Here is a 27525-nt window from a genome sequence, read left to right as displayed (position 1 = left end):
TGTAACATAACTAAAAGCAGCACGTATATTCTAGCCAAGTCTTTCGATCTAATTAATATAAATTATTTTCTTCACACGCCGTCCTACTAAAGTGAATGCCACTAACAGTTTTGCTGACAGAACAATAACTCTCTCGACACGATGAAATCTGTTTGATATAATTCGCTCGTATCGTAAACAACATATTCGTAAAATTAAAACGAAGCTCACTAAGCGTGACTCTATTATTCCAGAACGGAGAATCACACGCTTTATCGTTCAATCTTTTAACGACGTATTAAATTGAAATTCACGCGCATTCTTTGGGCCTTAAAAGGCTGATAGGAGATTGTTGCTACCACAACTTTCTACGACAGATAAGAACAAATTAATTCTAATGGGATACTCCGCGCTAGTTCTTACATTTTTCAGAAATCTGTGAAAGTGCTGCATTGATATACCTCGGCACGCATCGGAGCTTTCGCCTTCGTCGCTTGTTAACTTGCTCTCGTGATGTGGGTCACGTGCCACCGTAACACAGATTGCAATATTTTTGCTTTTGAAAACAACCGGAGCATCATCCGATTACTTTCCTCTCCCGAAGCGTTACTCAATAGTGTATTCGTAAGCGGTTTCGACGAAGCGCATCGAGCTGAGTTTTGGGATCTTGTTGACGGAAAGGTAAATAATTTGTCCGGTTACATTTCGTAATCGTTCTTTCTCCTCGTTTAGTCATCGTACTCAATCGATTATGTCGTAAACAAAAAAAGCGCGATTGAGTGTTGTTTCCTGACACTGACATAAGACCTTTTAAACCGCAACTTTTTTAGGTCTTTTCTCACGGCAAGTCCGCGAGTCGAGTTGCAAGTTGATCGAACGGAAAAATATAGATATTAACGTATAATATAATATTTATAACTTCACACACATGGAAGAAGTTAAGAAATGTTTGTTGAAAAAAGGATTGATTGCCGAAAAATATCGGCACGGAATAGAATATAAAATCTATCATCTCTCTGTGATAAGATAAAAATTGAGTTAAAAAAGATTCTGGAATATCTTTTAAATATACAAGGATTAATTTTTAGAACAAAATTATTATACATATTCTACACACAATGCTTGAAATATATAAATATATTCTATTCCTTCTCTATATGAAAGAAGTAAAGAAAGGATTGATTGCCGAAAAATATCAGCAACGGGATAAAAATTCTGTAAACGGTCATTATATTAATATGTATATTAAATATTTAGCAGAATTTTTTTCGGAATTTAAGTAAATTTCCGCAATCTGCTTTGCGAACTCGTTTGAACCTCACCTCGTACGTTACCTACACGTCTCTATTATTTAAATAATTCTTTTTACGCACGCGCTTTAAAGTATCGATAATCTATAACAAGATTCGAGCAGCGCGTTATTTAATTCACGTGACTGCGCGTCAACGCCTTTTTCAACGAGTTATAATTTTTTTTTTCAGCTGCAGCGTTTTTCGCGGACTCTCCTCTCGGCATGGACATTTAATTTTCGTGACTGCGCATCACGTTTACGACGGGCTGAAATCTTTTCCACGTTTCTCGCGGGCTTCTCTTTTCGGCGCGCCGCGAGCGTCCACGCGACCCACGTTCCGAGGATGCGCGTGCTGGCCCGACGCGACGCGTGGGTCGCGTTGCTCGCGAGGCCGAGGGGAGCACACGGTCGGGTCAAAGAGGCCAAGATAAATTGCAATCTAATCCGCGGGAGTAAGCCGGGGCCAATTGCGATTCGTTGCGCGTCCGCAGGAAGAGAGGAGTGGCGCCGTGGCCTGGGGCACACGGCGGGCGCGCTGCACACCTCCCGCCTTCGAGGCCTTGCGGCAAATGCTGCGGACAGCGAAATCCGCGTCTCTTTTAAAACGCCGCCGAGGAAACGCCGAGGATCTACGACGTCGACCGATCAGGATCGACGGTAACGATGTGCGCACCGTCGTCGGGCGCCCGCTCGGGCTTGGAAACGATTTCGTTTCAAATCCAGATCCAGATATTATTTTGAATGATTATTGCGAGGTCAGTGTTAGCCTGGGTATTTAAGATGGATTATTAATAGATTATTACGGTTAATCACGATTAATTGATACAATATATGTTAATATTTATGAAGAAAAAGACAAAAATTATATTATAAGGTCAGGAAGTAAGGGTAAATCGATTGAATGAATAATTCGGACGAAAATTTAGACATTTCTTTTTGATACATGCAATTTTGTCACATTAACATAGTAAAATTGCCAAATCAGTACCGTTGCCAAGTAGTACAGTATTTGAAATAATCGCAATGGAGTTCTATAATTAATTGGATTCATGCTAAAGTGTACATTTAGCTGTTAACGCGACAATGAAAATACCTAATTCGATTTTGAGCGTGTTCCAACGGGCACGAGGACAATTTTTCAAAAATAAATCTGGTTGCAGGTATAGCGATCTGTACCGGCCTCGTTAAACCGCAACGTCGCACAATTCGATCCGCTCCTGACGGAACATCGTGGCGCGGAAATAGTGGGGGATTCGAAGATTAGAGTCGCTCCTCCGCAAGCCGAAACTTCAGTCAGTTTAGTTTACTAGCGGTCCTCGAGTCGTATCCTCCTCCGCCGCGGCCGGCACACGGAAACGTACACGCGGCCGCCGAAAAGTAGAAGGAAAAAATATCAAAGAGGTAGAAAGAAAAATAACCAAGGGCCCGCGCGAGTCGCGAAGCGATGACGTGAAGCGGCTGCGGCGACACGGAGAGGAGAACAGAATCGCGAGTCGAGAGGAAGAGACGCGTTTTTCGCTCGTTTTTCCGCGCCGAGTCCTGTTCGTTCCAACTGCGGAGGATCTGACGGCACGTAGAACGACACTTTAATATGCGCTTATGAGAAGCTCCGCCGAGGGAAGCTGCGAACAGGTGAGCGCTCATCAGTACTTCACGCGAGATATCAAAAGACTGTTAACGAGTCTCTCGATTTTGCTCTGTCTGTCAAGAAAATAAAGTATTTAATTCGACAAATTTACACATATGACACATTTTGTTCTTCTACCATTACATTAAATTATACCCAGTTACATTATTTCGAGAAATATTATCATTTATTTAGCAAAATTACATATTTACGTTATTTCAATAAATATTCTAATTTAGCCAAACATTCTTTTGAGATTAGAAGAATCTCGGTTTTGGATTTATTCCTGGCAAGCATTTTTCACGAGATAAAGAAAAACGTTGAAAAATATTTGCTTTTCAAAGATAGACGATAAACATTTTTGACGTTCTCTCTCTTGGTGACTTCCTTCGCAAATATCGTTGTGCAAGTTTGTTATGCGAGATGTCAAATTTTCTGAGTACGCACGTGGTACTTTAAACATTTCCGCACGCACGCGACGCGGATAATACACGCCGAGGGGTCGAAGGTCCTTCTGCAAGATCTGAACTTCTCTAATCTTGTATATAGCTGCCTATTGATAGTGACACAGTTTAGCCGCACGCGCTAATGACGCATGCTCTAATGAGTTTTCTAAAACAATATATCACTATATATATATATATATATATATATATATATATATATATATATATATATATATATATATATAAATGTGTGAGAATACGCAAACAAATAATTTGAGCTTGAAAAGAAAACAATTAATGTGCAACTCTTTGAAAATTAAATATCAATTGAACATGTAAATATTGGAGATTAATTGGAGCCTATTAATCGAAAAAAGTAGCTTGCTAATAAACTTCTTTTCTTCTTTCAATTAGATCTGTATCTTTGTTAGATCTTCGTGTATTTTCTTCTTATTTCGTACTCAAAAATATTCGTTCGAGACTATATGAAATTATTAGTTATCGAAAGTGAAAGCATTTCTCGTAATAAAGAATGTGCAAGATGAATGTTTCGAGCATCTAACATCGCAGACCGCCAGAGTTTGTTATGCTCGCCTTGCGATTATTATTTTTCAACTCACGTTCGCTCAAGGCAATGCAATCATAATACAAGTAGCCCTTGATTTCCTCAAATTTCTGGAATTTCTTGATATATCAGTTAAAATTCCCTTCTCTTGAGAAGAAGAAGTGGAATATATTTAGCTTCTCAAGTTTCAATTTTTCTATCACGCGAGTGATCTTTCTATTTTTTATCTCGATTTCCTTATAAATTTCCGAAATTTCTTGATATACTAATTAAAATTCCCTTCTCTTTAGAAGAAAAAGTAAAATATATTTAGTTTCTAAAATTTTAATTTTCTCTATCACGCGAGTGATTTTTTTTTTATTATCCTGGATTTCCTAAAATTCCTGTAATTTCCTGATATACCAATTAAAATTCCCTTTTCTTGAGAAGAAGAAGTAAAATATATTTAGCTCTTCAAATTTTAATTTTTCTTGTCACGTGAGTGATCTTTTTATTATTACAAAACTTTTATATTATACCATAAGATGCACTAAACGATTAATCCAAGTCGGGGCGATATAAAGAAGCTGAGAAAAATATTGAAAAAAATTGAAAAAATACGCGGCTCAAGAGATTAATAGCGTGTTCTTTCAACAAAAGCGTCTCTCCGGCACTAAATTATTTCCTGGCGGGACGCCAGGAGAGCAGTCGGTGTATCATCTCGTTTTAAAGAAGTTAAATTTCGGATTCATCCTCGCGGTGGGAAATGCGTCTTAACGAACGTAGCCCCCGCTTCTTTTAACGCGCGTCTCGCGTTTATGAATAGATTTTAAAACGGATGCTGTACCTACACCGCGACTCCCTCGTGCGTTTTCCCTGGCGCGTACAAAGAGACTGTTTCTTAAAAAATTGCCCGTCTGTTTATATCTTCAACATCCTGCGGGCTTCGATAAGATTCACGCGTCTGAAGTATTTTTTCGAGAGATAGCGTCGTTCTCAAGTTCTGAAACCCACCTCTTGTCCCGGGATAGTCGCGCGCATAAAAATTTCGCATTTAAAAGAAACCAATTTTTAGCGAGGCGAAACAAGTTTAGTTATCAATAACAAACTCTGAGATAGTTGTATATACATAGTTTGCAGAATTTAAATTTATTTCAATATGTGGAGAAAACATTTTTAATTAATCAATTAATATTGTTATCTTACTAACTTTTGTAATACGTGACATATTTCTTATTATTAATTTATTTGTTTATTGTTAATTTAAATACTGATAAATTGACTCGATAACCTAATAAATTAATAATTGGACTGATCACAATATTAAAGGAATGGGCTAACTTTATTTCCACATCCAGTTATTTCGTTACACTTTGTTCGCAAATTCTCGACGTCTGCAAATGCTCCATTTCATATATCTGATGTATACGGTGAATTCTAAAGCCGCGGTATCTGCAGCTCTGTGGACATTTCGTTGCGTAAGAAATAATAACTGTATCTGTAGTCGTCCACTTCAGCATTGAGCATCTTCAAACGGCGCGGCGGCCGCGTTAAATGGATCGGAGATGAGCGCAACGCAGCCGTTGCACCAGCGATGCGTGGCGGCAGATACGATTAGTAGACGCGAAATCGAAAGCATATCGCGTAGAGCAGGGTCGGTATAGGCACGGAGACGTCGGCGTCGTCGCCGACGTTACTTATACATGAGTCGTCAAGGACGACGCGCGGAGCGGACAATAATTATGTAAACGCGATTCGACGAATCGGGAATTAACCGCGCCGTAAAGAACGGATCATGTAGCATCGCTCAAAAACGTAGGAGATCGATCCGTCGAGAATAAAACGCGACACACGTATCGTGAAAATATCGTATATGTAAAACGAATGGACGTAAAACTTGCAGAGCGAATTATTTTTCACGCATGCATGATGTTTATTTTTAATAAAAACTTTCTTCGATCTCTTTCTACAATCGCGACCGAGGAGAATCGCTGCTCGCGTAAATGTGTGTTCTCCCATTTTTTTTCCTGTGTCAGGAACATCGGCAGATTTTCCCGCTGTATTTATTATACATAATAGAGCGATATTTGCTCGTGTGCTCGGCGTGCATGCGCTTCTGCGGCGCCGATCTTGAGCGCGAGAGCTGGCCGCGTGCGCCGCGCGCTTTCATCGATCCGCCGGGATGCATCCGATTTAATAAACGATCTCGCGATTTCGCGACGCAATTTCGCGGCACAAAAGGGAGCGATTTGCCGCGCGATTACGACGGACGCGCGGCTTTTCCGCGCGGCTTAACCCGCTAATCGCGGTAGATCCTCTCTCGTTCTCGGTGACGTCGTCGGTGAACGGAGTATATGAGAGTTAACGCGAGTCCGCGCTCGCGCGAAATACTCCTGAATGCATGGTTCCGCGAGCTGGGCTTCTCTTTGGAAGTCCGAGAACGGTTGATTCCAGCAACGATCTCCTCGCAGACGTGAAAAATCGGTTTACCCGGCGAGATAATGAGATTCCAAGCGCGTAGGATCGCAACTCGCTCGCGCGTGTCCGCTCTCGTGGAAACGAAAGCGTTTTGAGAGACAATCGAGCGCCGTCGAGCGCGATTCGTTAACCGGTTAATGTACCATGCCGAGCTCAGATAAATCATTTATTATGGAAGCGGCCGCGGGCACGTCCGCGCTCTACCGAGGTCCTCCTCGTGTATCCGGTAAGGTAAAAGTTTCGACGCGCGCTCATCCGTTTCTTTTCTCTAACTCTCGGGAATTTTTGCCACGTCGAGAGGCTACGACGAGAGCTCGCACCCTCGAGCGGGGCGTGCACGCCGCGTCGAAATGAGAGACGATGAATGAAAAATCGAATAAATCTCGGCCGAGATTTAGGCGGACGACGATTTTGCTTCCTTCTTTTACTCTCGCGACGTCGTTGTCTTGCCCCCGCGGAGGGACAAGTCGCGGGCGCCCGATGACAAAGGTATACGAATGGAGAAAGGGAGGAGAGAGAGAGAGAGAAAAAAAAAGCGCTCGCGTTCTGTCATTCAATGCAAAACAGGTGATTCATCGGCCGGGCCGTGTCGCATTCGCCGCGGATGAGACACGGGGACACTTTTTTAAAACTAATAATTCATCTCGTCCTGTTGCAGACACGTCGGTTGAGAGGACTGAAGGACGGGAAGGTAGAGATCGGGAAGGACGGGACGGCGAAGGAGACGCGAGGATGAGATACAAGGTGAGACACCGCTTCCTCATCCGAGTGACGCTGAAGGGGACAAGCGTGCCGATAGGGACAGAGGGGGGGGGGATAAGCCAGATTCGTGCGTGCCATTGTGCCCGCGACTGTCTCGTCGAGTCCCCATTAAAATTCAACTTGCCCGTTCCTTAGGCCAATTTGGTATCGGCTTTTCCTCCTGCGAGAACGTAAAGCCTCGCGCGGATTTATTTATCTCGCAGATACGCGATATTCTTGTGTAATCCTGTGATTACGGGCGCGCGCGCAGATACGAGAAACTATTGTGTTACGCGCTTATATATTTTAGAAAATGAGATGCCATTTGTATTCTCGGATTATTTCTTCAGGATACACACCACGATCGTCCCTCAAACATTGATTTTTAGCGTCACGCAAACGCTCAACTTCCATCAACTTCGTTCGTGGAATTAATGTCACGAATAAAAACTGAATGTATTAATTAATTAATAATTTTATTAATAAGTAATTAATTAAAAAAAAAGTTAGTTAAACATATTAATTAAGTAAATTAAATGAATTTGAACGATTAGTTAAATAAATAATTTAATGAATTAATTAATTAAATTTAATATATTCAGTTTTCCAGCAAATTTCGGATAAAGAAAAGTTTCTTAGGAATTGCAATGCTTGAGAAGATTCCTCTTATCGCAGTATTATAAAAAAAAATTTGATGTCGCACATATTAATTATTAATAAAAGCAAAATATTTTAATATTTTCATCTCAGAACAGGTAATACCTGTATTTTTCTTTGTCTCGGGACAAGTTTATTTTAACGGACAAATTTGCTCGAGGAAATAATTATTCGGGTCATGCGCGAAGACACAGATCGGCGGTGAAACACGCGCAGTATGAAGCGGCGCCGTGAGATAAAATCGTCTCTGAAAGAACTTCGAAGAACGGCGTACTTGAAATTTCATGCAAATCCTATATACGTGTTTGTACAATGGTCTCGTTTCGCATTCGTCCCGCATCGAGGAGGAAGCCAACGCTGCCAACGCGCAATTGGAAGTGTGTGATTTATTTAAATTAAATTCTAATTGATGAATGTACGCCTCTCGAAGGATTATCCCGCATTACCGACGACGCGAATCTTTGTCGCCGAAAGACGCGCGTCTCCTCGTTTTTCGAGAACAACGGAGAGGAGATCGAGAAGCTGACTCACGGATCGGAGTCTGCCCGACGGCGGTTTACTTGATCGGACTTGAAAAAAAAAAACAAAAAAAGTTTGGTAAAAAAGCTTGACGCGTCAAATGGCATAATTACCAGGATCGCTCGTGATTTGCAAGTACGGCACCTCCGTTACACCTGTTGACAGTTTCCTTTCCGGTAATCGGATTCTTCCTTCGCCTCGCTTCGCCGTCGGCATCCGCGCGCGTACGTCTCGTTTTTCTCAGCGGCACGCGTGTGCCGAGAGATCGCTGCATAAAACATAAGGCATCTACGCATCCGCCACCTTATCACCATATGCGTGCGCGGATGCGCGAGGTGGGGCGATCTATTCCGCGTGAATAGTTATACGACCTATTCCACGCTGATCGCGAATGTAAAAACTGTGGAGAATCGGCGCGATTCGATCTTCGAGGTACAATTGTGATTTATTGTAGAAAGAAGAAATAATCTGAGAATATATAAAGGTATTAGAGAGTCTTTCGTTTCCCGATAGGGTAAATTGTACGCAAAAATGAGTAAATGTTATTTTACAGTTTCTTTAACTCAAGAACCGAAACTGTTCGATAAAAATGCATTCGTCTGATCTCTTTTTGCCAAAGTTTTCGATCAACTTGCGATTGACTGTCATTCCAGATATTTAGAACCTTACCGTTGCCATATTAAATAAATTTCGTTTCTGCGCGATCATGGATTTTCGATCCGCAATCGATCAATCGGTTTTTTTCCACGATTAAATCCAATTAAGAGGAAAAAGTAAACTGCCGCGTGTTCGATTATACTTCGTTAGAAACCGCAAGTAGTCGAACATTGCTGCAGCCAATTCTGGTTTTCTTACTCTGACGGAAAAAGAGGTCAATCGCGTGCAGGTGAAGGATAATTAAAATAAGACCAGTTACTAACATCGAATATCACATTTTATTCGTGCTCGAGGCAGATAAAGCGATGCCGTTTACGGCGATTATCTATTATCCCCTTTTGCGACATGGCTACGCAGTTCACGCATTTTTTCTTTGTTTTTTTAATCGAACAGTTTCTCCAACTGGAAATGACGATTATAAATAACGCAAGTAAAAAAAAAATGCACTAATCGAGATTAAACCACACGATTTTGAAGCTCTCGGTCTTTTCAACGTTTGGACAAATAGTTCAACAGATATAATCTTATCAAAGTTCTTTTCCATATAGAACGGTCGTTTATTCTCTATTTCTACCGCTCTTCCAATCCGTTCATCCTGTCTAATTGGCTTTCCCGGCTATCTGTGCGATACGGGGTCGCGCATTGGCCCCGTATGCCGGCGAGATCATCACAGAAGCGATTGTTCCTTCGACGTAGAAAAAAAAAAGAGGCGGGCGGAAGAAGTGGAGCGCTCGGTGCGGACACGATCCGCGAGCGCGCGACCGGGCCGGGTTGAGATTCGCTCGAGAAATTTAAGTCAATGGCAAGAAGAGCACTTGAAGCGAATTTATTCCACGAAGCCCTTCCCCGGAAGCTCGTTAAGCGGCGATTACGCCTCGCGTGTCTCAATCGCAGCGTCAGAAACGTCAAATATCAGTCGCTCAGGGTGATCGATGTATAGGAATAAAAGCGGATTGTGTCATTTAAATCAAATCGGAAACTTTTACTTCGTCAATAACTAATTAACAATACATAAATATTTTCTGTTCGACCTAACTGGCTATCCTTATTAATTATAATCGTCACGACGTTTCGACTATTTTTGGGTTTTGATCCTTCTCAATCAATGCAACTTTTGATGCTAATATATGTACAAGCATCCTTTTTTTTTTATCATTTACTCCATAGTTTTGGCTAGACCATCAGCCGAACCATCAACTATACTTGCCGCGACGCATGTAGTTTAGCCAAAACCATGAAATCGCAAATCCATCAACGCAAGATTCACGAAAGCCAACGTGTGTAATTAGAGATTCGCGGGACCAGGGATCCATGAAACTAATTGTAAGATTTTGCGAAAGTATAAAGAGATTTACAGAAAGCCGAACTTTCCTCGCTTGTCTTCTCGCTCGTCCGAGCGAACCGTATACGCTTCGAGGTCGAAAAGCGAGATCGCGGCGCGGGAATAATTTGTTGCGGAATGGATGCAACTGGCACGATGAAAGAGACGGAGGAAAAAGTGATGTGGCCACGTGGAGGTGCCGCGATCGCTGATGCACAGAAGTCACTGACCACCTTCGCTATACGCCACCGTAATTGTATTATCAAGTAATAGGGCGATAATGGGTTTCAAGCAACGGCGGCACTTACGACCTCCCCCCACGTTCGCGTCGCTGAAATAGGATCCTCTCAATAGCGCATTCAGGCGCTCCATTTGCGAAAGAGCAGGACGCGCGATGCGCTGTGTACGGACCCCGCGCGTGTCAGTCACTTTTGAAGGTAGCCTGGCGCGTCGGCCTACACCTCCCGGCATTGGTAATCGGATGAAAAATAATTTCGCCGCTTAGATTCGTCATTATCCGTTGGATAAAAACCGCGTGTACTATTGAGAATATAATGAGCTTTCCCGAGCGTCGCCGAAGGATTCCTGGGCCTTAGATTCGACTTTGGACACCGTCCATTATTTTCAGACCAACTATGGTGCTTCTCAAAAACGTTCAAGTTAGTTTAATCTCTCTCTCTCTCTCTCTCTCTCTCTCTACAGTTTATTAATAAACAACAAAAATGAATTTAATTCCATATAAGTTTATATGTTTATTGTAAATGTTATTATTACTATATAATTAAACCCGTAAAAAATAAATTTCTTCTAGTTAGCCTGAAACATAACGGCGAATCAATCAAGAAGTGCCTAAACGGTGTCCAAATTTTTAAATGAAAAATTCTAACCAGGGTGTTGTAGTCCTCTGAAGCGCTACTTCTCAACGTGATATCCAGTTTGATGTAAAATCAGATGCATCTCCTCGTGAAGAGACAAATAAATGAATGAGATGTTACGGCACGTTCATGGCGTGTCTTTTTCTGTCGTATCTTTTTGCGTAAGGAAACGATTTAAGAGAGAAATATTTCATACAGAGCATTCGTCTCTTCCTCTTACAATTGTAGAACAAACTGCGGACATAAATGAGAATAATGAAACGGTCTCGTCGAGAGACGTCGTAGGAGTATCTCGGCGAAGGGAATTTTTAAGGAGGTTGTAGAGAATCAGAATGTTAGGAATTAAAGCCTAAAGCACAAGCTCTTTTATGAATAATGTCAGAACGTGAATTTTTTTAGATTTTTTCGTTATTTTTCGATTAACGTTAAAACAAAGTCCAAGATTGTTTAGTGCCACTTTCATGTCACGGTAAAAGCTTTATCGCGTAATTCCCTATGTGTGTTTATTCAGCGAAGCATTTGAAACTTACTTAAGATGTGACGTAAAAGAAATATTTATTTTGTGCTGAGTTTTCGTTGTCCTATTTAAATAAAAAATTTAAATGATACACGTTTTCATACCGATTTATTACTGCGGCTCTATCGCGATGCCAATTTTGATATTGCAAGAAAATCAGTGTGGTATTTTTTCAAATGTTTGTGAAAGTATTTTCAGTATGATATTCTTTATATATTAAACACAAATTTTTATTCAGGTCATTTTTGCCAATAATTGATATGCAATCTTGAATCTCTCATTAGAGGCCATTAAAACTTGAACTTTAATTGTTATAAATGTTTTCAAAAACCAATTGGAAAAGATCTAAAAAAATTCACATGCTGACGTCATTTATGAATGAGCTTATGTTTTAAATTTTATGCAGTTCTTAACATTTCTGATCCTTAACAACCTCCTTCAATTTTAAATTTATATCTACGTATTTAAAATATATTTTAAACTTTTGTACATTTGTACATATGTATATTTATTAAAATATACTTACGGATGGTTTTTACCATGCCGACTTGATCGAGGTACGACAGAAACGTGCAGCGTGTGATATACAGATTGAGCGACAGAGACACTCACGTGCCGCATAACGAACGGAGTCAACGCCTCTGATAGCGTCTCACATCTCGTACGTGACGAGCTAGAAAATACCGATAAATAAATACTGTACGGTATATCGTCGTCATAGGTATGCGATGTTTGGAGCTTACTCACGCGACTCGCAGCTGGAATTAATGATCAGAATTAATATGACCAGTGAAGGAGAATGTATGCCGATAAATCAATTCTGTTTGTACCTGAAATTATCAGTGACTGCTGGTAATTAGCGTGAAAGTACGAGCCAACCGAGGAATTTTAACAGACCTGTTGGAGTTAGAAATTATTTATTATTACATTGTCATTGCCGTTGATTGAAGTCCATATTTAATGACCTCGCTCAATTTTACTAGCTATCTCATAATTTCATCGTCTTATTGAGACGATTACGTGGAAGCTATTCATGTCAAAATCGTCAAAGATGCGTTTCATTCAGAGCGGAACGCAAGCAGTCAACAACGAGAGACAAATATAGAAGATAGATTCATTATGCGAATGTCGCATTATGGTTTACGCGGAACTGCCTATATTGGACTCCGACGATTCGACCTCGTCGAGATTTTTTGTTCCTTCGCGTCTATGTGAATTCCGAATGACGTGACTCGTATTTCTTTTTTAATCACTACAAGGAAGATGCGTAGGTACCTTATTTTGCAGATGTAAAATGCCTTTTATTTAGCGGTGTAATTATAAAACATGTTTGCACAGTTAATCTTTTACGATTGAATACTTCAATATAAAGTATATCTGTCTTTTTCTTCGTTAATTTAAAAAATTGTTGCATCGCTTTGAACGGTCCGCGCGCAGCAATCTTTATCTATAAATTTAAAGATTAAAAAAGCTTAATGATAAGAATACATCGTTGATCTCGATTTCACAAGTGAACTCAGCACTCTTTGTTGGAAGAAAAATCCGCCTGTGATTAAGTCTGCGGTTAAGTTTCGATTATAAGGCTACCGCGCCTTGTGATCTTTTACTTCCCCGATTTGCAGTCGAAGCAAATATAGGAAGAGGATTGAATTATATGCGCGTCGGGTCCTGGTTGTTTATCGCCTCGCCGTCGCGGGGAGGAATCTATTAGCGCAAAAAGAATTAATTACCACGCGATATCCCGAGAAGCGAGATAAAGGCGAGGGAGATCGGCGCGTAGCTTAGCGTTTAATCCTCTCATCGGCGAGATAATATTCAACTCCCATTGTCAACGATGGCGTATATAGCGAGATCGCAGTCAGTCGCCCGATTGCATCTAAGGACGACAGGAAGAGAGGTATCTTAACGAACGTGAGTTAGTTCGGCGAGTACTTCCCCATCGTCGGGACGAATTGCGATTCCGTCGATCCATCGCGAGGCTCAATGTCAGACGCACCCGCTGATCGCCGATGGAACTCGCATGCGGCTCGACGTTCAAACGGTGAAATCTTACGGCGCGCAAGGACGACGCCTTATCAAAAGCGACGTCGATCGGATGACAATTACCGGGCGCGCAAGGACGCGCGGATCGGAAGTGGACGGTAAGGCACGATGATAATTGTTCGCGACCCGCGAGTGGCCGTCAGCGCGACAGACGTTCACCGACGAACGTTCATTTTCCTGTCACGTCCTGTTTAAATTTCCGCGATTTTCCGCGCTACTACCGCGAGGTAAATAATTTACATGAACGATCGGACGTGGGGGAATAATTGCGACGGCAGGAGCGGAATAGGCAGTCTGTGACCGTGCATTTTAAATACCGTTAAGCACAACCATTAAAAATTGGATTGTCGCATTGCGACGAGAAGAATAGGAAGAGAAAACGATATAACGCACGTCTGGCGCGATTGATGTAAAATATGCAATTGTTCTCCGTTCTTGAGATTCTTTATTATCTCATTCTTATAATATTTGTGATAAAATCTTCGCGTTAGAAAATAGTTAATAATAAAATATATTCAATAGCCACGATTTATCGCTGATATTAATTGACTGCTAAATGCGCCAAATGGCACTTTTTTTCCTCTCAGAGATTAAAGAGAAGAAGGAGAAGAGAAATAAACAGAGAGAGAATAACTAGAAATAACTTGGAATCATGGTGCCTATATGGTATCGCAAGAAATCGGTCTGTTTACTCGAACAGAGAGGAGGGAACTAGAATAAAGCAGATACACGATTGCGTAAGGCGTATGGTTCACTTGATAGACGCAAGATGAAAGAAAGTGAGAGAGAGAGAGAGAGAGAGAGAAGAAGAAGAAGAAGAAGACGAGAAAAAGGCGCCGGCGTTTCTCGCGTCAAGCCTGCCGATTCCGATAGGTCGAGGAACATATAATGGGAACGTTGTCGGACGCACGCCGATGTATCCGCGCCGCTCGCGGAAAATCGAATTCTCGCCTCTCGACTAAACGCGAAAGGGCCGATTTCAGCAAAGTCAAACAACATCAATCACGTTTGTCTAAATTCACGTTGATCTACGTTGTAATTAACGATGATCCAGAAAAGACTGAAATTGAATTACAACGGAAAGATTGATTGGTCAATGTAAAATCTATTTTGAAACTTTTCCAAATCTTACGAATTTTATTTTAGGATCGCCTCTTTAATGTGCCCTCAAAGAAGTCTCAGAGACCTTGCAACACGATTCGCATTTGAGTTAACGATATGACGTATATAATGATGGAAAACGTACACATTTTGCAAATATATTAAAGTTATATGGGGCGTGAATTAATTACAAACCTAGAAAAAAATGAGACCGTTGGAATTGTCGGCGGTGAAAGGAGTTAATAAAATAATGCGAAACGAAAGGAGACGCGTGTTAGACACGTGCCCGTTAATGCGATCAAAAGAAAGAGAAGAAAGCCTCACAGACTGACCCATATCGGAGTCGACTGTGTCAACTTTTCATTAATTTTACTTAAGCGTTTCTTTAGCTGAGCACGCGTCTGGCGGATAAAGATCCGGCAGATAAAGTACATACGCGAGGAACATTTAGTTGGCCATATAATTAATATTAATCGAAGTTGGTGAAGCGGAGAATGACTTGGAATTGGGTTGTCTTAAATCATTACTCGCTTCTGACTGAATCACCGGAATTTTTTTTCATTTCTCAAAATTATATAGCGTAATCTAGAGGTAAGCGATAAATTCTGAATTCGATTCGAAATTGATTAAATTCTTTTTGCTGTCTTATATGACGTTAACGAAGATTATTCTTAACGAGTCTTTGAAGAGCCGCGCGTGTTGAAAAAAAATATATATAGCGCTGTTGTGTCATCGCAGCTTGTTAATCCAAAATGATTTTAGTCAAGTCTATATCATTATGGCGTATAATTTACAGTTCAGATTGTAAGGCAGCGATATATAAAATATCTCCTCGATCCAATGGCATTTTTGTACGGCAAGACAATGCGTTCTATAAGATCGTTCTTTCCGACCTGTTTCACGCGCGCCGTAATTACGAAGAAAGAACGGCTGCAGCACGTAATTTAAATCGGCGTAGGTATCATCCGTCGCGGCGTTAAAACCGCATGATCGATATACTCACCTTGCCCCAGAATCGGCGGGATTAACTTTTCAGTCATAGTCATGTTATTCTCCTCGTGCCCAATATCCTGCATCGCGCATCCGCGGCAGAGATAATCCTCGTCCCATTAAACCCGAAACCGTCGAGAACGCCGCTGTGTTCGCGGCAATGAAGCGAAAAATAGATGAAAAGCGAACGCGAGTTTACGTAAGTTACGTCCAGATTAAACATCGAAACGCGCGCGGAGAACTATTGTTTGGATGCACGCTAGCGCAGATCTGTCAGCACACCACCATTTTAAGTATATTCTATTTTTAAGTGTACTCTCTCTCTCTCTCTCTCTCTCTCTCTCTCTCTCTCTCTCTCTCTCTCTCTCTCTCTCTCTCTCTCTCTCTCTCTCTGCCATTGCTTATCTAACGCCTTCGGGAAACAGGGAGAAGATATATTTTCGTCACGCTAACAAAACGGAGAATCCTGTATCTTGCGATGCCAACTATGTATTTTTATCGAAATTGAGAGTCGATTTGTTCACGCCATATTTTAATAGATGAACTTTTAATAATTTTTCCGTAATTTTTTCAGTCTTGATCTGTTTTCGCTCTGAAATTTTCTATCAGAATTTTCTAGTCAGAGATCTTTTTTTGTTCCCGATTGGAATGCAATTCAGGAAAACCGAGCTTAATCATTCTCAGTGAATCGCTCTCGTATATATGTAGAGTCGCTTCCAAGGTCCCTGTGTTACACGAGATGCATCTGTTTTAGTTGCACTTTGATCTCTCGCATTTTCATGGCACGAAGCGCAGAAGTCAAGTCATAAGATATTGCTTCTTTGTTAGATCAAAGTAGCTTTTCACGCGGTGCACTAACATTTCGTTACTTCGGAGTTGAATATAATGTTGCGGATAACGCAACGGCGCGCGGCGGGCACATTCTTCGGCCAGACACGCTCGTTAGCATTAATAGAGTAAAATGTAAAGAAGTGGACGACAGGCAATTATTGTAAAATATATATCATCATTTCTCTTTTGAAGGTGAACGACCCGGAGGATAATGAGAGAGACACGGTGGAGAACGCGAAAGGAAACTCGGACGTCCCCTGGTAATAAGCGTTTCCTTTGCTTGATAAAAAAGAATCGATAACATTTTCTTATTTCTTACTTTCAGTTTTCTTATTTCTTATTCCTCTCACTTTACATTACTAACTAATTAGTTTCTTGTATATTTATTTGAAACGTGTCTATTAAATATAAGATTATCTTTAAATACTGTGCTTTACATTTTTCTGAATCTTCTAAAGATTCTATGCTCGTTGAAACAATTGTCTATTTAGAGATTTTCCTTCTTTCCTTCCTTTCTATAATACGTGTTTGTTGTAATTTAATTTTCGTAATTGGGTAATTTTAAGTTTTAAGTAGTATAGCTCAACGAGAAAGGCGCGTGTCCGAATATCGATTTGAAAATAAAAGTCAAACAGTTTTCGAGATATCTTTTTCTTTTTGAAATATATTTGCATATTTTGCACTTGTTAATCTTTCTTATGCATTTTGATAAAAGACGATAAATGGCGGTAGAATATTTTTACGTACTGTAGTGTAGTTAAACGTGAAAAGCTGAAAGTAAGAATCTTTGTGTATACCGACTTGAAAAGCTAAACGATTTTCAAGTTATGTTGCAAGTTATGTTTTCACTCATCTTTATCGTTGGAATCTTCCCATTGTCTTTTCGACAGGGATTACAATCAACGGGATGAGAAGAAATCGAGCGGGAAGGAGTTGCGGCTCGTAATCGTCGTTGGATTGTTAGCGGTGACCGTTATCGCTCTTATCGTAGCGCTAACTTTGCAGATGGCGATTTTTCGCAAAGAAGAGTACAAGGAGATGTGCCAGAGCGAGGAGTGCATTAGGACAGGTATCTTTTATACACCCCGCTATATTTTCGGAAAATAACAATCGATCTAATTCTCAATTTAAAAGGGAGTGCCGAGACAGTTTGTTTTGCTCAGATTACGCTGAAATGTGAGGTAATTTTACAATAAATTTTTACAATTATTTTTTATCGTTATAGCGGCGCGAGTGATAGGCGCGATGAACAGGTCCGTGGATCCTTGCCAGGATTTCTACAACTTCGCCTGCGGCGGCTGGATCAACAAGCATCCGATTCCTCAAAGTCAGAGTTTCTGGGATCAGCTGAGCTTGCTCAGGGAGGAACTTCTGAAGAATTTAAGGATTTTACTTGAGGAACCGGATGAGGAAACCGATCTCAAGCCGGTGAAGATGGCGAGAGCTCTTTACAGGACCTGCATGGATGTCGGTAAGTCTTTAACAATTAAAGCATCAACTTGGTGAAATATCTTGAAAACCAAAATTTCAAGAAATTCGCAGGAAAAATTTTAATTACATAAATATTATTGAATAATTGTAAAGATTACCGAACTTATAAAATACACAAATAATAGGCTTATGAATTGCCAATTTCTTACAATAATTTAAAAAAGATAAATCGACATAGGAAGGTTGTAAATTAATCTTTAATTGAGAAGCCATATATCAAGCCACGAAGCGTTTCTCGAAGGTGAGGAAAAGGAACGATAATTATCCACGCGAACCAATTTTCTATCAAGATTCTCTATCGTTAACTCTGGTAATTTGCCTACTTCAACGATAAATTATTCATCAATTGTCGCTCTTTCGTGCAAGGATAGAATGCGCGTAACGGCATTTACATAAGCGTAAATTCGAAAAAATATAAACTTATCTAACAATACGTTGGCGGTCGCATTGCGACGTATCATTATTGCGCCAATAACGTAATCAGTAATCATGTAATAGGATAAAGTGACTACTTTATTATCGCGAAGAAGTAACCGGATCTCGTGCCTGATTTCGAACGACGATTGCGATCATGATAAGCGTGCAAATGATTTATTAAATAGAAACAACGATCGCATTAAATCTTTCCGCAGAAAATGTAAATAGAAGTAGCGTTACGTATAACTCTTAAACCAGGCTGCAAAACGTTTATCTGCAGCCTTGATGATAGAATGCATTTTAAAATAATGGGAAATCATCGGATTGCAGCGAGTGTCGAAGCTCTAGGATTGGAACCCATCTTCGAGGTGCTCAATAGTCTAGGTTTGCCAAAGGAGCCGCCGATGCAGGGTAAAATACCATCTCTCGACATATCGAGGATAGCTGGGATAGGGCAGCGAACGCTAGGCTTGAGTCTCTTCATCAATTTTTACATTAGCGAGGATGTTAAGGACACTACGAGGAATCGGATGATGGTGAGAATGCCAGCGCGTTCAAAATGCCACAAATTTTAATTTAAAAAAATTAACAGAGAAAACAAAAGATTGTTCAACGATAAAAAGACATAATTTTGCAAATGGAAAATCCAAAGAAATGGAGAACCTCCTTTTATTTAATTTAAATAAACAGATTTTTTTCTTGTATATAAATTAAAGCGATATTAATTTATAAGATATTTTAATATTCTTTAAAATTTCATTAAAATTATATTTCTGGTATCTTAGTAATATAATCCCATTTTTAATAAAAATAAAGGAAAACGTTAGTTATATGTCCCGTTTAAGTAATTTAATTTTATATTTCTTATTATAATTGAGTTGACATCAGCAACTATTCTTCGTTAGAAAATAATTCTTTAGCATGGATAGTGACGAAGTACAGAAAACGAAACTCTTTTAGATGGAGCAAGTATCCCCCGGATTTAGTGAGCGTTACTTATTAGATCCGCGGCGTTTTCAATCGGAACTGATGGAGTATAAAAAGTACATAAAATCCATGGTCGAACTGGCGGGAGCTGGCAACATGAGTGCGAATTACGCTAATGAGATTTTAGAATTCGGCACGAAACTCGCCAGGGTAAGTGGCAAATTCGTATAGTTTGTATCGAACACTCGCGACTTTAATTCTTCACATATCTATTCCAAGCTGTACCATGGTATCCTATGCGTGTTAATTTTTTATGTACATCTTTTTTTTTTATAGAAGATATATTATTATTTTAGATATCTTAAAGTGCAGCGTACTTGAGATTGCCTATTCAATATTAATTAATAATAAATTTAATTTTAGTAATTAATCTTTTGTTTTTAATTTTAATAAAGTTTTGATACTCGGTTGAATGGTTCAGCTCTTAGTCTTACTCAACTTCCAATGTGAGGATAATCGTTTTCAGGAATACGTTTAATTCTTTTGAAATCCGTCCAGATCATGGCGACAAACGAGGAACGGCGCAGTTCGGATCATCTCCTTCACGAGGTGACGATCGACGACCTGCAAAAACTCACCGATATACACGCGCAGCAGGTAACATCGACATCTCTATGTTTTTCTTTGCGTAAGCGTAAGAATATTTATGCACCGTTCAAGGTGAACGGCCGGTTAAATCAATATGAGATAGCGTCCGCGTAATTTACATTTTAGTGGAAAATTTGGAAACACATAATACATAATTCTTATCGAAATTCCAATTAAGATGAGATCCGCTCCAAGAGCTCCGCCAACGAATGAAGTAATATTTAAAAACTTGCAAAATTATTACCGGATAATACTAAAGATAAAAGTTTCATCGCGACTTAATATTTGAAGCATCAATTACAATTTTTGTATAAATTTGCTTATTCGCGTTTTGTTCACGATTGTTTTATTTAATCTTCTTACAAATTTATATCTCCCTAATTTGAGTCGAGGGTTGCCAGAAACGGGAGCGAGATATGAATCTTACTTTTAATGCGAGTAATTAAACGAGACGCTGCGCGCTGTTTCAGTGGAATTGGACGAGATACGTGGAGGCTGTGTTCGAGAATACGAACGTCACGATAAATCCGGCCGAGGATCGAGTTATCATCGTGGACCTGCAGTATTTGCAGAAATTGCCGTTGCTGCTGTCCATCACCCCGCCCGCCACGATAGGTACGTCCAATTTCGCACCCTCGTCAAAGCGAACACGATTGTCACTTGGCGTGATGCGTGCTCGCCCAACCTGCATCGCATATCGTTGCTTTTCCACTTACGTCCATTTACATAAGAGAAGAGAGAAAAGAGAGAGAGAGAGAGAGAGAGCTGCGTGATGCGAAACATTCCTCTTTGTGTTCGTATGTTCGAGTGATTTTCGCAATGTGATTTTCATTTATCTCTCTCCCATGTAATAATTATTGATAGTAGTAAATTGATAAAAGTGACAAACAATAAATTATATCAGCGCGAAAAAGAGAAGAAGCCTCGAGTCCCTGGTGAAAAAATTTCTCATATTTTCTCAGAAACTTTCTACGAATTTCTTTCTCATATTCTAGATTTATAAAAAATTCTGATTTTAGATTTATGAACAATATATAAAATTTATCAAAATACCTTCAGAAATAATTGAATGAGGAATATTTCAGTATTAGAATATATATGAAAAGTTCTGATAAATATTGCGTGGATTTTCTCATATTTATTCAGATTTCTAAGATGTTGGCAAGAAAAATCTGGAAAATTCTGAGAAAGTTTCAAAACTTTTATAGAAATTCTGATTAATAATATGAAAAATTTTAAGACATTTTTCTACCAGGAGTGCTTTCGCGTAAATCACGTTGCGATACGCAAAGCTTCCTTAAGTTTCTCCTCTGACTCGATTACAAGCATATCTTCCAAATATCGTTCCAAAATCCAAATACCAAAGATCGTTGAAGCAACGAAGATGCTTGGAAGTGTCGATAATCCATGACGGATAATATCGGGTGTTTCTACGCCCGGGGGGAGAGGAAAAGAATGGCGAGAAGGGGTCAGAAGCTATCGAAAGCTGCACCGTATCTGTAGAAATAAGTACGCGATTGTTTCGCCGCGTTTGAAACGGCCGACGGCGATTACGCGCCGATAAACAACGCGCGACGATAAATAACATGTTAACGTCGAGCCGATTTTTCAGTGCGATACGTCTGGTGGAGCGTGTACGCGACCGTTGCCCCTCTGACGCTGCAGAAGTTCCGCGATCTCGGCTTCCAGTTCTCGCAGAAGATCTTCGGCCTGAAGGAGAAGACGCCGCGCTGGAAGGGATGCACCGGGAACGTCAACGGGAATTTCGGCATGGCGTTGAGCTACATTTATGCACAAAGGCACTTCAACGAACAGGCACGAGAAAAGGTTCGCGATCGTATGTGCGGCGATTAGTAGCCCTGAAATATTCTACGGCGGCGGTCGGCAAACTGCGACCCAGCACCTGTTTTTTTACAGCTAAAATATGATAGGGTAGGGAGGGGCTTTTGGAGTCGCGGGCTTCATCTATATTCTGCATTAATTTGTTAATTTTCATTATTAAGACCGATTCAATGTTCTTACACGGTTCAATTGCCCTCCCCATCAGGGTTCTTTCAAGATTTTTAGATGTCTTGGAAATTTTTTATTTGACTTTTTCTTTAACCGACTTAAACATAGCCTCTCCCTATAACAATAAATACATATCTAGTATAATATAGTAATAAAAGAAATAAATTATTATTTATTTTATTACTATATTACGCTAATTTATTTACGCTAATAATTTGTTTCATTTTATTATATTAATAACAATATTGTTATTATTATTAACTTTAATTTCGTCGATAACAAATTTGTGGAAGTTCTTATTTTCTCTTTTGTTAAATAACTATATACGTAATATCTTTTTGGCCTACAAAGTTTGACATTTAATATCTCGCCCTTTACTATCTGGTCGGGAAATGTGATTTGCCGACCCCTAATCTACGAGATATCCTAAATTCGAGCTTTATTCGTTATTCAATATTTTCCTAACAAACGTGAGATTATCGTTATACCTATAAGTGATTGATCACTGTTCATCATTGTCGATAGGCATTGGAGATGCTGCTGGATATCAGGGCGGCGTTCGACGAGATGGTCACGGAGCTGGACTGGATGGATGCCGGCACGAGAGCTCGAGCCCATAGAAAATTGCAGGCGATGAGGCCGTTCGTAGGATTTCCCGACTGGGTCACGAATCCAGAGGAGTTAGACAAGTTTTACGAAGGGGTGAGTTCTCTCTAAATATCGCGTGTTTGCGTATGATTACGAAGTACATCTACATTCCAATCGAGCTGCGGAAACTGCAATGTCCGGTCTGTTTAGGTGGAGGTGATCGACGGGAAGCTGTTCGCGACCTTTCTGAAGCTAACTGACGTGGCGATGAAAAAAAGCTTTAACAATTTGCGCGAGAAGCCCGACAGGAGCAGATGGATATCGACAGGCACGACAGTGAACGCGTTTTACAGCGCGATATTAAACTCAGTCAGTAAGTGTCCTTTTTTTAATGCTAATTTTCTAATTAACCAAAGTAAATTTCCTAATTAACATAATCATCATTGTCGCTTTGCAATACCAATTTAATTTAATCGTTCAGAATGTAAAAAGAATGTGTGATCTTAGCTTTTCCAGCCGGCATCCTGCATCCTCCGTTTTACGGCAACGGATTGGAGTACGTATAAAAACGTTTTACAGATACGGCAAAATTTTCATGAACTCGTATTTTACTTGATCAGTTCTTTATTTGCAGCGAATAGTCCTAATTATTCTGTGCATTGCTCAATTTTGATATGGCAGTCGTATTCTATTTTTGAGAAACTTGTAGATTTTAAAATTTAATAAAATGCACAAAAATTTATTAGTTTTCTGATACATACGTATTGGCCGCAATTTACTTATCAAAGTGCTGTAGATTTTATAAAGACGCAAAGATATGAGCTCACGAAAAACAAAGTGATATCTCTACGTGCGACTCGCTATCGTAAATCGCTAAGCTCCAACATTGCGCGTTGCAGGTCCATCAATTACGGTGCTATGGGGGCGATTATGGGCCACGAACTTACCCACGGTTTCGACGACCAAGGTGCGTGATCGGCGATGCGACGTGTGTTACGTAATATCGTTAAAACGGCCACTCGTCCGTCTTTATCTCTTTAGCACTACGTTGCCCGCATATCCGCAATAATATCTGCAATTACATGATTTTCTGTGTCAGGACGCCGGTACGACGAGAACGGCAATCTACGGCAGTGGTGGAGCGATGAGACGTTGCGACACTATCACGAGAAAGTGCAATGTATAATCGAGCAGTACAGCAGTTATCATTTGCCGGAGTTGGGTGATAATTTCACGGTGAGCCTCGCACGGTAGCAACGTGCCTATTTTATTCATCGAAAGCACAGAGGAAGAGAGAGAAGCGTGCCAAGGCATATCTCTTGCTCGTATGCTCAACCATTCGACTCACCTTCTGACTTTCAGGTGAACGGTATCAACACCCAGGGTGAAAATATTGCCGACAACGGCGGCATCAGGGAAGCTTACAGAGCGTATCAGAGGCTGATTACACGCAGTCCGTACCAGCAAGCCCTCCCTGGTCTTGTCGACTACAGCAACGAGCAACTGTTCTTCTTAGGTTTTGCACAGGTAAAAAGAAGAAAAAATTAATTAAATTTTGTCCAATAAAATATTAAAATTTTAGCGTCTGGTAAAAGAATCATACGATCAGAGCTTTTCTCCTGAGAAAGTAATTTATTTAATAGTACTCTAAACTGTGTGTGTGTGAGAGAGAGAGAGAGAGAGAGAGAGAGAGAGAGAGAGAGAGAGAGAGAGAGAGATTGTGAGTATATTTAAATAGCAATAAAACTTAATGCTGCATATTTATCATATATTTAATATATATATATACAATATTATAAAAATGAAGAGAAAAAAGATCGTTTTACATATTGTTACCTAAATACGTTACAAAAACTTTGTACATATATGGGCGAGATTTATAGAATTTTAAAATCATTGAAATGGCGATTTTTCTCTTGTCAAACTAGCGAGAAATTATTTATAATAAAGATCTACGTAGGTATAAATTAAAATCGCAAAGAGCTCTAGTTCGCAAATGAGAACTTCGTAGCTCTTTTCTGCGTGCGAAGCTTTTTTTACAAGATTGAGTCTTAAACGTTAATCTTTTTTAAGGTCTGGTGCGGCAATTATACAAACGGAGCGTTGAAGTCCAAAGTGATAGAAGGTGTCCATGCGCCAAATCATTTTCGAGTTATCGGCACGCTGTCGAACAACGCGGAGTTCGCAAAGGCCTGGAAGTGCCCGCTCGGTAGTCCAATGAACCCGTCGCACAAGTGCATCTTGTGGTAGACACATCCTTCGCATTATTTCGAGCGGTATGAAACGTAACGACGCCTAAAAAACTGTTATCTCGTTCAGGTTTAATCTCTCGTGACAGAAGAAGGCGTTGGTGCGGTGATAAATCTAAGAAATTGTAAATAGACTGATTTATAATTATAGGAACCTAGTGAGTAATTTATTAAGCACCTAGGCGCTCTATTCTTACTCTTAAGCTTATCATGTAAATATCACACGATGAAAAAAAAAATAATAACTTTTGTAAAGAGACTCCTCTCGCAATTGAATCCTAATTTATCCCATTATTTTCTTCTTTTTCTTTTTTGGCACGACTCCTTTTTCCGCATTTACTTTCGTCTTTATCTTCCTAGGTGGAGCATCTTCGACATCCGTCGTTGGTAATTTTACTTTGTGTTTCTTGCGAGGGAGAGGTGGCTCTTCAACTTCATTCGACTTTTTAACCTTCTTCGCTGGCGAAGTGACCTGTGATGCAGCACTATTCTCTTTTCGTTTTTTATTAGGATTTGTCTCATTCGCTTTTAAGAGTTTCTTCTTTTTAGGTTTATCGATTTCCATTTCGGACGATCTGTCTCTCTTCTTTTTTGAAATAATAGCCTTTTTTACTTTTGCAGCTTTCTTTTTCGAATGTTGGACACTGTCTTCAGTATTTTCTATAGATCTCTTCTTTTCATTTTTCTTTTCTTGTGCTTTTTCTTTAGGATTTCTAATACTTGCGACTTCTAAATCCTCTTCGTTCTCAATAATAACTTCCTGCTTCAGTCTGAGCCTGTTCTCCTTTTTCGTTTTCTCTTCTTCCTTCGATTCAACTTCTTTCCGCACTAAATCTTTGTAAGTGTGTGCCAAAGAGAGGCAAGTAATTCTAGCGCCGCAATTAACGGTTTGCAACATATCCAAACTGTGTTTATTATATCGCCAAAGCTTGATCTCTCCGGAGCTGGAGGCGCTAACCAACAGATCGTTCATATGCGCGATACATTTCACTCTCACGCTGTGCGCCTTCGTATTCATCGTATGCAGGGAGGTTTTAAGGTCACAAAATCTTATGTCCCCGTTCTCGAAACCGACCGCGATTAAATCATCCTTCAGGAACTCGACGCAAATGACCTTCGAGTCAAACGTGAGCTCCCTATCTATTCCGGCCGATTCCACAGAATAAATGTAGATATTTCCGTTGACAGCCAACAGATACTTTTCGCCGCTCGGACTCCATTTGATAACGGTTATCCATTTGGCGTTAGACTTCAGTCTCGGTACCAAGTTAGTGGCGTAAGCCTGCCTGCCCTTGATCAGATTCCACGTCCTAAGCACGCCGTCCTTCCCGGAGGACAGCGCTAGCTTCCCGGTCGGATGAATGGCCAGAGTATTGACGGCGGTGCCTTTGTGCGCGGTCGGCCAGATCTTCTCCAGCTGCCAATTGCCGCAATGTACGGCGGTTATGCTACCGTCGGTGCTACATGCGAACAGATGGGAGCCTTCTGGAGTAAACGCGAGGCAATTGACGGTATCTGCAAAGGAAATACAAAGATTGTTATTTTAAATAAAAATTTATATAATTACATTGAATTATATGTACGAATAGAGTGCGTTCATCTGTGTACCTTTGTGATGGATTAATTTGCCGGATTCTCGTCTGTAACGCATGTCGTACAGACATACCGTTTCATCTGCGCCAGCTGACGCTAGGTGATATTTACTGCTGGCGACAGTGCGTATGCTTGCGACATGGCTGTGGGTCGCAAAGCTTTTCTCTATTTTGTATTCCTATGGACAGAAAGAAAAAGAAAAATGAATTCTTAATCTAAAAATATTCATATTTAAAGAACTAATGTAAAAGTTTCTCGTTTGAACTTTGATTGAAGATACGTCTTTTCTTCTATCTCGAATAATCATTGAATTTTCCAAAGCGACAAATATATAAATGATATGAATGAACAAACGCGTAAATATGACTAGTAGAAGCATCCTCCTTTGACGTATCTCGACACTTTTGTGTCACGCTTCACCCATACCGTATAAAAACCTAACCTGTACACGAAGCACGTGTCGAAATATACTCACATTTACGATGTTGTGCACTTTGTAGCCAAGTAAATATTGCTCGTACGTCCCTACTATGATTTCGAACGGATTCGGCAATCTCTGTGCGTCTGAGTGCATCTTCTTTCAGCGTTTCACTTGCACCGCATCAATAGAACGAGCGCACCCACACCCCACACGTGCGCGGACGCGGACGAGACTCCATCTTCCACAGACGCCGCTGTCGCCGCTTCGAGCTTCGAAGAGTTCGAAGCTTTGCCGCGTTCTATTCCTTTTTCTAATCGGTTCGAGTCTGATAATCACCGGCATGAGTAAAAGCCACGTTGCACGGGAAAGGATAATTTGTTAAACAACAGTCACGTCACGTTAATCAAATAAAATTCTCGCCGATTGCATCTCCCTCGAAAATATAATAATATATAGTATACATGTACATAATAAAACAGAACGTAAAAAAATATGGTATTAGTAATTTAAAGATAATGCATGCATAACGCACGGTATTGTAACAATTATTGAGTTTTGAGCCCT

The 27525-nt window shown here is 40.2% G+C and overlaps 2 protein-coding genes across 3 annotated transcripts; one reads left to right on the top strand and one right to left on the bottom strand.

Annotated features, from left to right (window-relative positions):
- The first annotated feature begins 519 nt into the window (after positions 1-519).
- LOC143895132 (neprilysin-11) lies at positions 520-25206 on the top strand. Its single transcript, XM_077401995.1, has 19 exons — positions 520-660; positions 1461-2025; positions 2431-2902; positions 7024-7109; positions 16810-16877; positions 17508-17686; positions 17843-18088; positions 18856-19061; positions 19486-19662; positions 20011-20109; positions 20571-20715; positions 21713-21927; positions 22636-22812; positions 22909-23071; positions 23206-23254; positions 23598-23665; positions 23798-23934; positions 24061-24225; positions 24772-25206. Exons 4-19 carry the CDS (start codon positions 7098-7100, stop codon positions 24946-24948), a joined length of 2283 nt encoding a protein of 760 aa, XP_077258121.1. The 5' UTR covers positions 520-660; positions 1461-2025; positions 2431-2902; positions 7024-7097; the 3' UTR covers positions 24949-25206.
- LOC143895135 (p21-activated protein kinase-interacting protein 1-like) lies at positions 24457-27211 on the bottom strand. Of its 2 annotated transcripts, XM_077402005.1 has the most exons (4): positions 27016-27211; positions 26556-26718; positions 25194-26462; positions 24457-25062 (listed from the first exon to the last, which is right to left on the bottom strand). In XM_077402005.1, exons 1-3 carry the CDS (start codon positions 27112-27114, stop codon positions 25231-25233), a joined length of 1494 nt encoding a protein of 497 aa, XP_077258131.1. In that variant the 5' UTR covers positions 27115-27211; the 3' UTR covers positions 24457-25062; positions 25194-25230. The 2 variants fall into 2 exon arrangements, with proteins under 2 accessions (XP_077258131.1, XP_077258129.1); XM_077402003.1 differs by having other exon boundaries at positions 24457-26462.
- Positions 27212-27525: the final 314 nt, after the last annotated feature.

Source organism: Temnothorax americanus, unplaced genomic scaffold (genome assembly GCF_048541705.1).
Source record: "Temnothorax americanus isolate GAGA-0224 unplaced genomic scaffold, ASM4854170v1 Scaffold15, whole genome shotgun sequence".
NCBI classification, from domain to species: Eukaryota; Metazoa; Arthropoda; class Insecta; order Hymenoptera; family Formicidae; genus Temnothorax; species Temnothorax americanus.
Note: the sequence above shows the minus strand (reverse complement) of the source record. Positions and strands in the feature narration are given on the sequence as shown.